General features: G+C 35.8%; 1 protein-coding gene across 6 annotated transcripts in view; it reads left to right on the plus strand.

The window, feature by feature from the left end:
- ntng1a (netrin g1a) overlaps positions 1 to 11,675 on the plus strand; it is a 124,562-nt gene extending 112,887 nt beyond the window's left edge. For 3 of the 6 annotated variants that reach the window (XM_088598371.1, XM_088598370.1, XM_088598372.1), the window contains 2 exons: positions 1,296 to 1,430; positions 10,394 to 11,675. In XM_088598371.1, coding sequence (XP_088454497.1) covers positions 1,296 to 1,430; positions 10,394 to 10,638 — 380 coding nt within the window. In that variant the 3' untranslated portion in view covers positions 10,639 to 11,675. The remainder of the gene's footprint in view (positions 1 to 1,295; positions 1,431 to 10,393) is intronic. The other 3 variants (XM_088598373.1, XM_088598374.1, XM_088598375.1) reach the window with 1 other exon arrangement.
- The last annotated feature ends 2,358 nt before the right edge of the window (positions 11,676 to 14,033 follow it).

The following is a 14,033-nucleotide window of genomic DNA, read 5'->3' on the forward strand; positions in this document are numbered from 1 at the left end:
TTAGTTCAGTTTGAGCTACTAACTAAATGTTTAACAATTTTACTGATGTTAGAATTGGAATAGTCTATCCAAGGTTTTGCGTAGTGAGTGTGAGTCAATGGTTTATGTTATAGATAATGTGCGTATTCATAAGTATGTTATTTTAAATATTAGTTTTTTATAAAATGACTATTGCCAGAGTGAAATATACGTGGCTATTCTTTAGCTTCTATTTATGCATAATTCATCTTAGCATTAGTTTTAATCATTTCGAACAATACAATAGCAGACCACTCTTATTCACAGAAAACAGAGCAAGCAAAAGTAAAACTTCCCCTCTTGCTAGCTCATAGGCATTTGACTATTATCAGGAATGCTTTTATGGATAATTTGCCCTGTTGCATTGTCTTATTTGTGTCTACGCATAATCTTAAATGAATAATTTCACATCTAATGAATTTTATGGCAGCTATACTCATCATTGTTGACTAACATGAGGGCATTACACATTAAAATCTGATCTTTCCTCTGAATTTAACTTATCCGTGTTGTGAATATTAAGTTTGCAAACTTGCAATTCTTGTTGTATCTCACATATCATTGTTGAATGATGCATTGAATAACATGATTTAATTTATTATTAAGGACATAATTGCTTCCCATAGTCTGTAGATTATATTTTCATGTAAATATTAGCTCCAATAACTTTCTGATTAATGTAGCAATGCCAAAAGGAAATGTTCCTGTAATAGTCCTATAAACATAATCATGCATGACGGCTAGATTCGTTTCATGTTAAGATAAAGAGAGAAGACCTTATTATGTTAAATGTGTTGAGATGTGTGTTAATACACTGTGCGTAATCTAAAATATGTTCATGCATCATGTTTTCTCAGAAACATTGACTCAAGAATATATTGCAACTGGCTACCATCTTTTGCAATCATTTCATTTCTAGTCTAATATAAAGGTTATCTATGAAAAATAATGCTGGATTGCAGGACATTAAATAATTATATAATATAATGAATAATTGCATAAACACATTTTCTTATAAGCATATTGTTATTAATTTAAATACACCAATAATGTTTTTTTTCATATTCCAAAGCACATTTAATTGCCATGTAAATGATAGCATTCTGTACTAAAAGTGGTTGTTGATTTGGAAGTCTGCTTGAATAAGAAACAAATCTCTGCACATCCTTTGTCCTGATGAATTTCTTTGAGATTGTGAGTTGTTTTTTATTAGAGTTGTTAAACCGTTAACCCATATACTAGTCTCCAGTGTCTGTGTATGTGTCTTGTTTCAACAGACTGTAATTGTAATCCCTTTGGCTCAGACAGTGATCACTGTAATGGCACAGGATTTTGTAAATGTAAGGAGGGAACAACAGGGTCTAAATGCGATGTGTGTCTGCCGGGATATATATGGGACAATGGCTGCAAATGTAAGTAAAATCCTCCTAAGCAGCCCTTCTGCACTTTTTGCTGCTGCAGCTTCTGATTGCCAGCATGTGCCGCTACATACCTAAAGAGCAGAAAAGACAAAGACAACAATTTTATATTGTAAAAATAAGTGCTAGCACAAGATAAAAAATGCTTGCATTTTCCTGTATAAATGCTTTTACCTTTGTTCGATTTCTCTTTATGAATTGCTGTTCTCCTCGGTAGATTTCTTAATGTGTAACTATGATATTTTGAAATTTTGGTGGCTTTATTTGAACTTTGATTTGCTTATTTATAGACCTGCATGAATATAAGTTTTAGGTTAAAGACACAAAACGAATGACTTTTTTATTACTTGGTTTGTTTGTAATGAAGCATGAAACAAAACATTCCTGGATTTTATTATGCCACAACATAATTAGTATGCAAGCAGAAGTAACTCAATAAAACAAACATTAATTTAACATCTTCATTCCTATAGAAATCTTCCTTTCATTTCTGTTATGTTGAAGGTATTGATTTTCAAATGTGTTTCTGTGTGAAGTGCTACCATTTTTCAACCTTGGGTGTACTGAGATTTTTCAAGGATTTTATACCATAAAATGAACAATAAAAGTGAAAGTTTTTCATTGCAGCGAATTTTAGTATTATACATTTAACTAGTGCAGGTGAGTAGCTGCGTCAGCATGTGTAGGCTGCAAAGGAACAAGTAACAGGTTTATTCCATGCTGAAAAGAGAAGAAAGGAAACACATCGTTTCGGCTGTGGAGCCTTCTTCGGGTGTAAGAAAGATAGGGCAGTCAGCAAAGATAATATAGCATAGGAGAACAAGCCAGGAGAGAGAAGGAGCAAGGGAAAAGCAGAGTGTCCAATCAAGTGGTGCCGGTTCGAGAGAGGTGAGGAGAGGTTTGAAACAACCCTACAAATGAATAGAGAGAATTGGAAGAAAACAAGTCTGGCATTGAGAGAAGGGGGATGTGAACCAAGTTTCAGGATAATTTTAGTTTCTGATGTCTTTCTGCTAAAGGAGTTAAGAAACCCTACTTTGAGAACACAGACAGAGAGATCAGTGTGATCATGGCCGTCAGAGGTGAAATGAGAAACTATGGGCTTGGAGAAATCTTTAATCTTCACAGCCCTAACATGTTCTCTGAAGCAGTCTCCTAGTCTCCTTCCTGTTTCCACAGTGTAGATGGCTGGGCATCTACTGCAAGAGATACAGTAAATAAGGTTGCTGGAGGTACAAGATGTCATCTGAGTGATCCGGAATTGTCCTGGGGGGCCTTGAATGAGTGTGGTGTTAGATATCTACTTGCAGGTGATACAGTGAGCTCTGTTGCAGGGGAAAGTGCCTGGTGTGGATGATTGCTGCGGGCGGTCAAGGGAGCTTTGAACAAGAAGGTTACGCAGATTAGGTGGTCGGCGATATGAGATGATAGGGTGGTCAGAAAAGAGAGCCCCAAAGGAGGGGTCATTCTGTAGGATAGGAAAGTGGTCATTAATAGTCCTGGGCATAGAAAGTGTGTTAGGGTGGTAGGGAAGCACCAAAGGGATGCGGTTGTTAGGTCGGGTCATCCTGATCTTGTACCTCCAGCAACCTTATTTACTGTATTTCTTGCCGTAAATGCCCAGCCATCTACATTATGGAAACAGGAAGGAGACTCTGAGACCGCTTCAGATAACATGTTAGTTCTGTGAAGATTAAAGATTTCTCCAAGCCCATAGTTTCTCATTTCACCTCCAATGGCCATGATCACTCTGATCTCTTCGTCTACGTTCTCAAAGTAGGGTTTCTTAACTCCTATAGCAGAAAGACATCAAAAACTAAAATTATCCAGAAAACTTGGTTCACACCTTCCCCCTTCTCTCAACGACAGACTTGTTGTCTTCTAATTCATTTGTAGGTTTCGTTTCACACCTCTCCTCACCTCTCTCGACCTCGCACCACTTGATTGGCCACTCTGCCTCTCCCCTGCTCCCGCCTCCTCCTCTCTCCTGGCTTGTTCTCCTATGCTATATTATCTTTGCTGACTGTCCTATCTTTCTTACACCCAAAGAAGGCTCCACAGCCGAAACGTTGTTTACTTAACTCTCTTTTCAGCATGGAGTAAACCTGTTACTTGTTCGTTATACATTTAACTATCCATAAACCATGTGAATACAGATGTAGAAGTCATGTGCAGTACTGTGTGTGTGGTGTGTGGAATCTCCCAGCTCTTACATACTGAGCACTTCCTCAGGCATCGGTGAATTCCATTTTACCAATAGACAGGTCTCCCACTGTGGAAGAATTCAGCACTATCCTTTTTCCATTGGATTATACCACTTTGTAACAGGCTCATAGACCCCTGTTACAGAAGATTTTTTTTCTTCAGCAGTGAAGTGGCTTTCAAGCAATCATCTAGATTTCTTTCCATGTACTGTATATTCTTTCCATCTCACAGTAACCATTGCTTGCTCAACAGGTTCCTAAATTGATGGCATAAGATGAAGTAAGTAGGGGTAACATCACCAGGAGATTATTAGGAAGAACTGCTCCAATTTTTTCAAATTACTTAACATCAAAGAATAGTTGCTCCCATTCTGAATTCACAATGCAAACAGAAATGACCTCAGCAGCCTTCATCTTGAAAGATGCAAGTGTCTTATTTTCTTATATCAACACAGGTATGGAACTGCAAATTAGGTTGATATGCGACTGTGAATTCAAAATGAAAATAAAATGCGAGGATAAAAGAAAATTACCCCAAAAACTCTTTTTAAACAGAAACTGATATTGCTTTGTAAATATAGAAATAATTGGAGTAAACAGGAATTTTGTATTTGAGTAAAAGTATGGTATAGTACTTACGGCCTTCAAAATATATGTTCACTTGCCTTTGAATATGGGGATTTAACTATGAATGTTGTGGAATATATTCATGAGCTCCTCTAACCTCAATTTTCCTGCACTTACCTTATAAAAATACTTGGGTTCTTGGTGGACAAAATCAAATGAAAAAATCCAGCATGATGAGATTCATATGCCCTCTGGAGTCACTGTACTTTTTTCCTAGCATACTAATATGAAGTGAGAGGTTGTTAAAACAAAGCAGTGCCATCACTGGGCCAGTCTGAACTTGTCTTTGACAGGTCCATCTAAAATATGTGAGGTTTGGATATGGGAATTTTGTTTTGTATATACTGTATATAGCTAAAACTTAAGTAAAAAAGGAAAAATACAACCTCATATTACTTTAATTTCCAGGATGTTGAGTGCTCTGAAATAGAGCCTTTTCTGTTACCTCTGATCGTACTGTAAGTGCACAGAATGTATTTCAATAAATCTATTCATTGTGAATTTGAAAGTGCCAACACATGCAGACTGTCACATCACAAATGAGTCCAGTAAGCAAAGAGCAAAAATGAAAAAGTAAAAGTTTTTTATTGATGTAATGTATTTCTTTTCAAGGAGGTCTTATGCTCTTGAGTTTAAATGATTTCATCCCAGTTGCTCTATGATTAAGCTGTTGTTTTCACAGCCATTCATACTGTAAAGATATAGGATTGCAGCAAATTATTGCTGAGAATCTTACGTTTTAGCATAGACTCATTAAGGAATGGCCATTCACACTGGGAAATCATCCCATATCATTCAATAGTCATCATTGCATAATACTTTGTGACCTGTATTAAAATGATTTAAAATATTTCTCCTGCTGTTTTCAAAACAAGTACCCTGAACTGAGTAAAATGGCAGGATAAGATTTGATCAGCTTGATTGATCTGATATCTGCTTATGGTCCAAGTCTGTTGTACAGATTGACAGAGGGCATGAGTGTGTTTCCACCACTTGTTTTGTTCTTCTAGAATGTTTCCATCTCTTAAGTCACAAACACAAAGGTCTCCTGTCACCCACAAAACAGGACTGCAGTAGAGCCTTGTACTGCCAGAACAGTATTGTGAGGCTAGGGCACTTAGAGTCAATCAGGACAAAACCAGAGTTATTGTTTTCCAGAAGAAAGACTAATATCAGGGAAACATGTATCGCTTCACACCTGATAACCTTTTAACATTTTTCAAAAGCATTTCTGAAAGGGTAGTCACTGTCATCTTTCCAAATGTGACAGGATATTTTGTTGTAGTTTCTTATCCTGTTCCAGCTGTTCACTGAGCACTGTATAGCATTTTGCCATCTACTAAAAATAGACATATTCTTTCTCCCTTTTTCATCAAGTGAGACTTTTTTTCTAATATATTCACCACACCAAACTAAAACATTTGTTTTTAAAAGCGGCACATCAAAAGTCAGTGTATGCAAACTGTGTTGTCTTGCGAAGAGGACAGGGAGCCTTGTGAAGTTTCCCTGGAGTAATGAATCAAGCTTTCAATCTGCCAGCTCTGTGCATGCCTCTTATATCAGTTGAGGCAAATCAAACTGTGTAAACTGCACAGAACTAAGAGGGGCTCTGAAAACTTTTGGAACAGCTAATGCCACTGCAAAAGCAAATGCAAACCTATTTCTTGCCAGCCCCACTTACAGTATATTACAATTTATCTTACTTACAGTATTGTTTCTTACAAAAAGTGTTTCAACTGATAAATATAACTTATAATGACTTTATCTTGTATATTCTTTAAAAAATTAACCGGTGCTTACTTTACACCAGAGCTGACCTACCTGATCCCAGGGGGACCACTGTGCTTTCTGGTTCTTTTCCCAACTGAGTTCTAAAACACCTGTTCATCATGATGCTTTAATGCTTTAACACTTTTGCTTTACTTATTCCTTGATTGTAAAATTATACTGCACCATCCCACGCATATGTGGTTCTGTGGGGCAAAAAACAAAACAGGCCACACAGCCACATGTCTCCACATGAGGGAAATTGAACTTTATTCTTTTATACCTGCAGTGTCTTATTGCAATGACACCACTCAATGTAACTGTCAGCAGACCATTTGAAAATGTATCTATTATGAGTGCCAGTGGATACCAACCTCCTAACCCTCTTTCTGTATATTTAGAATTGAAGAAATAGCTCAACTAATATAAGGCTAGCAACAAAACTGTACCCCACCAGGCAGAGAGCAAATTATTGAATTGAATCCAAAGTATTTGGTGTCTGGCAAACATGTCAAATCGTTAGTGTCAAACATATGTCTTAATTCATTTTTCAAAATTTATTAATTTCAACTTTTTTGGAACATTGTAATTCTTGCTACCTTCTCTCTTCAGGGCAAACTTAATAACGCCTATTGCAATTTCCGTTTTTGCAAAAGGGCAAAGATGATGGTGGGGGGACTGACAAAAGGGGAAACCGATATATAATTAATAAAGTTTTGCCTATGCCTTAATTAAAGTCAAATGCTCTGGGTAAAATGTTATTTTACACATATTTAATTTTAATTAAGTTGTACAGATGCTGCAAGCATTTCCAAGAGATTGCAATATCACAGGGATTTCTGGTACTAGGAACCAAATCTTTTTTTTCTAATGTCTTTCATATTTAATTTATTACTGCCCTTTAATAAGAGTATTTTCCTATTTTTTCCCCTTTAATATTACAAGTCTCTTGATGCCAAATGTCATTTCATTCTTCCTTCTGTTTTTAAACAGTTTATCTGTCTTTTATTTTTCCACACAAATGCTCAGTTTTATTGAATTGGACTTTATCACAGTTTTGTGTTTACTTGCATGTAGGAATTATCATGTTTGAGGAAGAATACATGGTCCAATGAATAATAGATAAAGTGTATTGCATTACATATTTCCTCGTTCTTTGTTGTTTTGAATTTCAAGGCAAAGTACTGTGAAAGGATACAGGCTGAGAAAAAATGAATGTTTCTAACTCTTCATCACTATATACAAGTGGTTGTTGAAAGAGAACTTTCTCAAAGGGAATTGAATGGGATTGAATTTGATGTCCTTAAAACAGTGTTTTAAACAGCAGCAACCCTGTCCCTGTTGTGCCGAGTATTTAGCTTTCAACTTGTTGTTCATTTTAAATGCATAGAGTATGTCAAAATGGCAAAAAAGGCATTATAAAAGCTGAAAAACTCATATGAAATCTTTTCATCATAGAAAAATAAACATATCGTAGATTCTATTCCTTCTTTTTAGATTGGGCAATTTCTTACTGACTGCAAATATTCCTAGTGCCCTACTGCAAGTAAATGCAATAGATACTGTAGTATTCATAAGGGTTTTATGAATAGACCAGGTGGGCGATTATTTTAATAGTTATACCAATGCATAAATATTCAGAGCAAATGTAATTATCATAAAGTATAATGATACTGCCCCCCTAGTTAAGTTAAAGAGTAAACTCAAAAAATCAAAAACATGCCCATCATCAAACTAGTGGGATATACAGGTCTTGTCATCAGTGCATTTAGTTGGAAGATTATGAGGTAATGATTCTGCACATACAAATACTGAATGTTTTTAAAACATTAATGACTTTGAATTTTCATTGAGGTCTGGTGGTGGAGGTTTTTTGTTAGATTCCATTGTGTATGCATCACCTTCCACTGGTTAAAATGTTTTTGATATTGTAAATCAATTCAATAAATAACATACACTAGTTTCACCATATTATTAGAAATGTTGGTCAGGACCAAAATTTGTAGTAGAGCAGTTTGAATAATAGGTAACTTTATGGTACTAATGCACAGGTTTTTGTTGTTGTTTTACACTTCTTTTGACGATATATTGACCTTTTTCTGTCCTGACATTTTTGTCCTGACACTGAGCAGCAGTAAACAAGCACCGAAGGGGCATCTGTTGGAATTCTATAAAAAATAAATGCTTGTAGAAGACATTTTCATTTCAGAAATGTTCATGTTCCTTCAAAGCTTCAGCCACATTGGTTTTACTCATCTCCTTGTAAAATTAGACAAGAAGCCACCAAGGTATTAGTTTTACACTCTAGTGAGTCTATAATCTGCTTTACGTGTAGCATGAATGAAGGTTTTCACAACCAAAAATAATGTGCAAAATGTTTCATACTTCAGCATTATACAGTCTTCATCTTCACCTAAAAGTGCTCTCATTATCCAATATATTAAACTATAGTGGTTCCTTATATTTCTGCTTCTCATACACAGAAGCTTATTAATATCCTTTACTATTACAGTAGCTTTTCCTGCTCTACGTGCAATTTCTGAATAGATATTCTATACCAAAATTACTATAGGCACATTCACGTACAGTATACTGTATATACATATATGCAATATGATTCATACTTGCTGTCCACTTACACCAGTTGCTTGCCTGTGTACTGAAATACAGTACATCTAAATACAGAAGCTGTGATGTACTGTATATGTTTTGAAAAATAGGATTATATTGTGAGACTTTATCATTTGATTCACAACATCTAAAAAAAGAATGGAATGAGGTTCTCATCATTTCCATTATACTTGCAGTTCTTGAGCAAGAGAAGGTACCCCAAGCTCTCTGAGTCTGCAATACTAACCACACCACCACCATGCCACATTTTAGCCAAACATATGTGGTATAATTGACTATATCCTACTTCCAGGTATATCATATAATGATGTGCAATATAAAGATATAGTGTAAAGATATAAAATACTGTGACTGCTGCTGGTAATTTTGGTTACTCGTGTTCCTGTCCCAGGTTCATGGCTAGCTTCAGCACCTTAGTCCAGCGAGCTTGAAGCTAAAAGGTTGGCCATTGAGAGGCAATTCCTTATGAATCTAAAATTGTATTACAGTGCAACTTGCACCCTACGTTCCACCAGCGCTTCATCAATTTAGCTCACAACAACTTCAGTTTCAATATTTATGATATCTACTGGCGAGTAAAATAGAAAGCAGCCTGTTTATTTAGCTTTTTTTTCCTGAAAGTTGCTCAAAATTCTTTCCACAGGGGAAGACCCCCAGTAGAGTTAAATTGTATTGCACAGTCATATCACCTTTTCAGACAAAGACTTTCAGACTCTTATTTGGAGGCTGTCTTTTCTCATTTAGATTTTTGAAGGAAACTCTTACCATAGTCTCCTGAGAAAGAAAGCAATACTGCAGTTGATATCTTGGTAAAGACTCCTCTTTGAACCTCAAGATGTTTTGGCATAAATATTATGTCCTTTCATTTGGCTTCTCAGTTATGGTCCTTATTCCAATCTGGGTGTTGAATTCCAGAAGTGACTGTTATTGTCCCCAGCCTGCTATGGTACAGTATAACAGGTTGTTTGTCACATACCTGGTTCCCTTAAGGACAAATACAGCCTTTACTTTATGTCCATCTGTGTGGCAACTGATTGGGAAAGAGATAAAAAATGTATATTTTTAGCAAGGAGACATGGAAGACTACCCATATATGTATGTATACAGTACAGTACAATACAGTGAATTGTGAAAGTTTCTGATCAAAGTCTGTTCCCAGGATAAAGAAACCCACTGGTAATGGATATTTCCTCACTTAGAAGGAACCAGAATTTCCATCCATTTACACTAATGCTAATGGGATCTGTGGCTTCACTGCATGCGGAGGAAAAGACACTTATGAAAAATCATTGTTTACCTCCTTACAGAGTCTATCAGTAGAAAACACTGAAGAGTATGGTTTATTTACTGTAAATAATTTCCAGAGTATATAAATACTCGTATACTATAGGTTTGAGTTTAAAGAACACTTATTTAATAAGTATGTAGGGACATACTGACTCATTTTAGATTATTTTTCTAGTCAAATTAACTAAAGGACACTTTCCTGAGAAACATAGTCTAGTTCTTAAAACACAAATGCATGAAAAATATCCCACAAAATTAAGAAATATTAAAATATTTAGAGAAAAATAAACTAAACAGAAAACCATTGTGCTTTTTTATTTCATTTTAATTGGCATAATATAAGCCAAAAAAAATCTATCTTTAGTACTTTTAAATATTAGTTCAGCTTAAAATACCACCTCTGTAGCACTCACCTTTCCCTAAATCTGTTTATCCCTACAGCTCGGGTGTGTGACAACGAGCTCCTCCGCTGTCAGAATGGAGGAGTGTGTCATAACAACCTCCGGTGCCACTGCCCCACAGGTTACACTGGCCTTCTGTGCGAGAAGCAGAAATGTGAAAAAGAGCCCGGAGGCTGCAGTGGTTCAAACTCTGGCCAGAATGTGCTAACCCCTCCTCATTACTACCTACTACTGCTGCTTCTGGCTGCACTGCTGCAAGGAGTCTGTTGTCATCTAACTCTTTAGGGGGGAAAAAAAAAGCTTCAGAGCAGTCCACCAGCTTCAGAACCAGGCTATTGATAAGGAATGTGTCGAAACGAAAGCAAATATTTGACAAATAAAAAGGATAAAACAATACATATATAAACTGAGCTTTTGCTTTATAAAGCTGACAGACATCCGGAGACCAGTGAACTAAGCCATAATAGATACTATTCTCCTGGAGAGGCTCTGAAGTCCACAGACTGCTTTTCCTTCAGCCTCACCAAGACAATGGCAGCTGCAGTACTCAACGGCGATCACAATGCAAGCTGCAGAGACACACTGGGATGCTTTAGAGAAAATGTGAGCTGGATTGCTATTGATCAGTCTGATGCGGTGCAATATAGAACTGTCCAGTTTGGGTGGACCAACAAAATGGAAGCATTCTTTGCTGTCAGTGCATTGTGGATATAAGGAAATCCATTCAGACTGCCACTTTTGACCTGTTCCTGTCCCAACTCCTTCAGTCCCTTATAACCTGTGCTTTTGTGAACGTTGCTCTGTAACCCTCGTTGGTTGAAAGATTTCATGTCTGATGTTAGTGACGCACATGTGTAATAACCCCTGCCCCCCGACCCCGCCCCTCAAAAAAGCAAGTCAAGTCAATCATACTCTTGTATATCTTAGAAGCACTAGATCCTCTATGATCCTAGTGTTCACCTGAAAAAAAGTGGTTATGAAAAACATCAGTGTATTTAATCTTTTTTTGTATAAAATGCAGTTATTTTCTTGAAAAACAAAAAGTAATATGTAGATTTTTTCTTTTTGTATCATTGCCTATATTGTGTTAAAAGGCAACTTGTTAAAATATTTAATCGAAAAAAAGTATAGAAGAAATGTTTTATTTTTGGTTTTATTTTGGTTGTACAGAGATTCCTCTGTATTGGCAACGTGCTGGCATCAAAGAATATCAGTTTACATATATACTAAAGTGTAATAAAATTCCACCAAAGGACATTCTAAATGTTTTCTTGTTGCTTTAACACTGGAAAGTTTAAGTGAATAAAAAAGATCTATAATAAGTGTTTCCTATTATTTGTTTTGAACAGACAAAATAAAATGTTAAAAAGACACATTCCAACAATATAATCAAGTACCAATTGCATTTAAGCACCAAATAAGTACCAATAATAAATTATGCTAAGTTGTTTATTGTAATACCTTTTAGAAATAGCGTACATAGTAGAGATCACCAGTGAAGAGAAATTCTCTTTGTTCTTTTTAAAAATAAACCAGAATTCTTATATTTAGCTTAAAGGATTGATACAATACCAATAAATGTATTCTCATTTTGGAATTCACAATTGCATTTTAGGTTTTTTACATTTTCAAAAAAAAACATCTAGCAAAGGGAGTGATAGGATTATGTCTTGTTGAGGTACAGGTACATCACCAGGATACTGACTTTGATCTTTCCACTCCTTTTAAATTTTGATAACTGGTATCTTTGAGTAGCCCTGCAATATGACACCACTATCCTTGCTGAAGTTGCTCATCAGTCTGAACCTGCATTGACACCTCTTTTGAAAGCAGTTGAACATGCCCATTACCACTATTCTTTTTGCAATTGTTTCTTTACTAAAATTACATGTTACATCCCATTATCCAAATTTTTTGTTCACATTCAAATTAAAGACCAAGCACATAAAACAGAAGAGTAGATTATGGCCCAAATAATATAGCCATGAATGTGTCTACAAATAGAAAATCAAAAATAAAAAAACGTTTTTGAGTAGGACAGTACCAAGGAATGAAAAGCGTATTTTTACTGTCTTTTAAATCCCTTTTTTTCTTGGCCAAAACATGTCAGTTCAAAATGCATTAAGCATCTAAATTTAATGCTGTTGGTGTGTCTGACCTCCATCCATCCATTTTGTAACCACTATCCAATACAGGGTTGTGGAGGGAGCCAGAGACATTTCCCTGGAAGCAATGGACACAAGGCACCATACACCCTGGATGGGACACCACACCATGCAAGGGCACATACAGACACAAACACACACATTCACACTATAGCCAGTTTTCCCAGAAGCCAATTTACTTACCAGTATGTCATTGTACTGTAAGAGGAGTCTGCAGCACCAGGAAGAAACCCACACCAACAAGGGGAAAACATACTGTACAAACTGTCTAAAAACTGAACACAGGGCCCCAGTGCAGTGAGGCAACAATTCTAACCAGTCTGCCACTGTGCTGCCCATCCTCATCTAAGTCTGGTAACACTCAGTGCTTTTAAATTCCAACTTATTAAGACATAACTTTAATAATCAACAATATGACCTAGGGGGGCATGTCACTAAATATTTGCATTAAGCCGAATCACAGTAAAATACTGTATGCCTGGTAATCATTTTACCATTCCCGAAAATCGTTCAGTGTTCAATTACATGTGGTCAGCAAATGATAATGAGACACAAGCTGTTCATTGTTCAATTCAGAAACCTTATTTAAAATGAAGTAAGTCAATCAGAGATAGAACGTAAAGGATCATATCTGAAACCATTAAAGGTCAGCACAGCTCTGAATTTCAGCAGATCTACCCATGAAGCTTTTTAGGAAAAATGCTTCAGATAACTTACAAATTGATCATATTTAATTGACAGGTTGGTATACATTTTCATATAATGTAGTCCTATGGTACAAACATCTGGACTATTGCAAGATAAGTTTCCCTATTATGAAATGTCTAGCTCAATCATATAACCATTTTAAAAAGATGAAGAAGAGCAATGTTTGTGTATATTTGCATTTATACGTGTTACACTTTAAAGTCTAATTTTCTTCCCACTTGTTTAAGTTGCCAAGGTACCATTAGATTAGTGTGAGGTAACTGTTTATGATACTTCTTGTTTCTTTATCTCCAAGCTTCTTCCACAAATCATACAGGAGATGAGGTCTCTCCTTGTATTAAGTAGGATGTAAGTTATATGTATACACACTGGGAATTCATTTTCAACATTTAACAATGGGTCTAAATTTACATACTGCTAGTGATCATAAGTCTCATGGTACTTTAGATTTAAAAATAGTAAATGAAATTATTTTCAATTAGGAAAAGAAAAAACAATTACACTGAAGAAAATTATCAAACGTATACTTTTCTTTGATGTTTAAAAATACCAGCAATGCAAGTAAAATCCTTATGCACCTGAAAAGGACTGTAATGGAAGAATGCCTGAATAAGTTGCTAGCTTCCTTGTAATTTATAATCAATTTATCTTAAACTCAATCCAGTAAAGATTTGCTTCAATGGAATGCATTGTCAGAGGGGGAAAATTAAATATTAACAAGTATTGATGCCTTACTGAGAGGCTGTGTTCAAAGTTTATGTAGTAGGTCTTGTCAAATTGAAGACAGTTCATCCATAATTTGAAATA

This window comes from Lepisosteus platostomus, chromosome 11, assembly GCF_059453375.1.
Source record: "Lepisosteus platostomus isolate fLepPlt1 chromosome 11, fLepPlt1.hap1, whole genome shotgun sequence".
NCBI classification, from domain to species: Eukaryota; Metazoa; Chordata; class Actinopteri; order Semionotiformes; family Lepisosteidae; genus Lepisosteus; species Lepisosteus platostomus.